The sequence below is a fragment of the Echinococcus granulosus genome (genome assembly GCF_000524195.1).
Source record: "Echinococcus granulosus chromosome Unknown EG_S00128, whole genome shotgun sequence".
Taxonomy (NCBI): domain Eukaryota; kingdom Metazoa; phylum Platyhelminthes; class Cestoda; order Cyclophyllidea; family Taeniidae; genus Echinococcus; species Echinococcus granulosus.
In genome coordinates, this window is record NW_020170508.1 from 194,415 (window position 1) to 196,746 (window position 2,332).

At 47.6% G+C, this 2,332-nt stretch overlaps 1 protein-coding gene across 1 annotated transcript in view; it reads left to right on the top strand. All coding sequences in view use genetic code 11, as the record gives it.

Annotated features, from left to right (window-relative positions):
* EGR_09027 (hypothetical protein) overlaps positions 1 to 2,332 on the top strand; it is a gene marked incomplete at both ends in the record, with an annotated part of 10,419 nt that overhangs the window by 6,740 nt on the left and 1,347 nt on the right. Inside the window, one exon of the mRNA XM_024498276.1 lies at positions 2,047 to 2,115. Coding sequence (XP_024347331.1) covers positions 2,047 to 2,115 — 69 coding nt within the window. The remainder of the gene's footprint in view (positions 1 to 2,046; positions 2,116 to 2,332) is intronic.

Here is a 2,332-nt window from a genome sequence, read left to right on the forward strand (position 1 = left end):
GTGCAAACCAAACAATCTGTCAATGCGTGGACTTCAAGGATCAGATTTACCTAAATGAATTAAGGCTAGGCAACATTTACATGCACCTTGCAGGTGTCAATTTCCACCTATCAACAACGGGAATCTCAGACAAATTGCAACTGACTAACCACTCAAAAGGAGTTTCCCCTGGGCAACAGTGGAGGTGAGTGATTTCCACGGTATGTGGAACTCAGCACTACACCAATCATGCCGCAACTTTTGTGGCATTTGATACAACATGATTAGTGACACTGAATTAGAGCATGAGGAGAGGTCAAGGAGCCTCTCAAGTCTGAGTAGCTGTCCTGACCTACGAGGGACTGCCAACGGGAGGCAGCGTCGTCAACAGCCGATGTCAGGGCAAGTTGCACCACCGAAGTAATTAAAGTCGACACCTCATAAGCACAGCTATTCCATGCTGGAGATGCCCATTCCCTGTTTCCTCAGCTAGGTGTGCACTGCTGAGTTCAAGCACCTCCATTCGCATACATCAATCGGACTGCCGTCTGCAAGGCGTCGCGAGCATCTTGTGCAGTCATTCAGAAGCCTTCTTTACGCACACAATGTGGTTTGGCATGAGGAGTTGGGCATTCAAGAGGAACTTAGTTGCTTTAGAACCAAGATAGCCGAAGGCTATTACTACAACCAACAAAGTCCAAGGAAGTGCTTTGAGACGTCGAATTTGCCACACCTTGCAATTCCTCATCAAATTACAAGGCGGAAGGAAGTCAGTTTGAGGCCATGCGTTACTTTCTACCTTCTTCTCACTTTGATGTGCGCTCCATGAGAAGTGGAGTAAGGTGAAGAAAAAGTGGTGGTCCAGTGCAGACGTTTTATTCCATCTTTGTTTCCCTCTCGGTCCACCGACTCTTCCACCCACTCTTCGCCTTTTTCATCGTTAGTCATCAGACGAGGAGAGGAGAGGAGAGGAGAGGCGAGGCGAGGCGAGGCGAGGCGAGGTGAGGTGAGGAGGGGGGAGGGGAAGGGAGGAGATGCGTTGAGGAGGAAAGAGTGATTTATACGGAGGTTAGAGGGCAGCCATTAGACAGGCAGACAGGCAAGCGGACAGACAATCCATCATCCCTCCAATTTCCTTGTCAAAAAGGATGCACCACCAGAAGGCCGCTAATTGGTGTATCCATGTCTATTGAAGATACCCAAATTGACTTGAGTAGTATCAGCCCCATGCATTGAATTCCGTCAGTCTCCTTTCTGTCCTCCCCAGGGTAGGGTAGAGTAGCTTCACTCTCCCTCCATTATTTTTTTGTTCCCACAAATTTCATTCTTCCTCATGGAGCAAAAAACTGCTTCCAGGTGTAAAGTAAATTATCTACGACGACACGATAAGCTGTTGGTGAGTAAAAACGTTTCTTTCAAAAGTGATCACAATTTCCTCATCAGCGGTAACACCACCTAAAACAACTGTCCACTTTAGGTGTGATTGTCAAAAGCTCTCATTTCAAAGCTCGATGTATGGGCTCCCCTGTGAAGACGAATCCAGTTCAATGAGTCAAACGAATATGTCTAAATCAGCGTTCGACAGCGCAGCTTCAAGTTGGCTAGCCCACAAGGCAGACCATCTGTTAATGAAATAATGACTTCTGCTTAAAACAAACTGGGCAAAATTGCACGTACTCCTTAACTGCTCTCTTGCAACTGTCCGCTTCCCAGTTGGATGGAGGGTGAGGTGGAAACAGAGCAGAGTGCGTCCCCTCCTACCACGCCAATGACACCGTAGGTAGGCGGATAGGTAGGCAGTTGTCTCATCCACTTGCCTTCCAGGAATCAAAGGCGGTAAGATTGCTCTTACATCTGCGTGATAACCCTCGACTGGTTACAAATTCAAACAAGTGACTTTTATGGCGATTACCCTTCGATCCCTCCATCTCTCCATCTCTCAACCTATTAACCCGCGTCTGCCTGCCTCTCTGGCAGTTCTATATGTGATAAGCCAAATATCACCAGGGTTACCACCAGCGAAGATGGAAGACAGGACTTCTACTTTTGCTTCTTCTACATTTACAGTCCATACATATGCCACATGCAAAGGGTGACATCGTTGCTACCACTTCTCCAGGTGCTTCGGCTAAAGCAGTAAGGAGAGGCCTCGTGCTACTCAAACCACTCCAAGTAGTATCTCGTCTTGTCTCCATTTCCTCTGTACTGCTGCAATTATACAGTCCCTAGGATGTCGTCAATTAAGATGCTTCTCCATTCTCTTCACATGCGGTGAGAATGAGGCGTCTGCTTTGAACCTTTCTGTGGTGCTCTCCAAGAGGGAATGGTCTCTTGGTGAACCGTCACACACGAG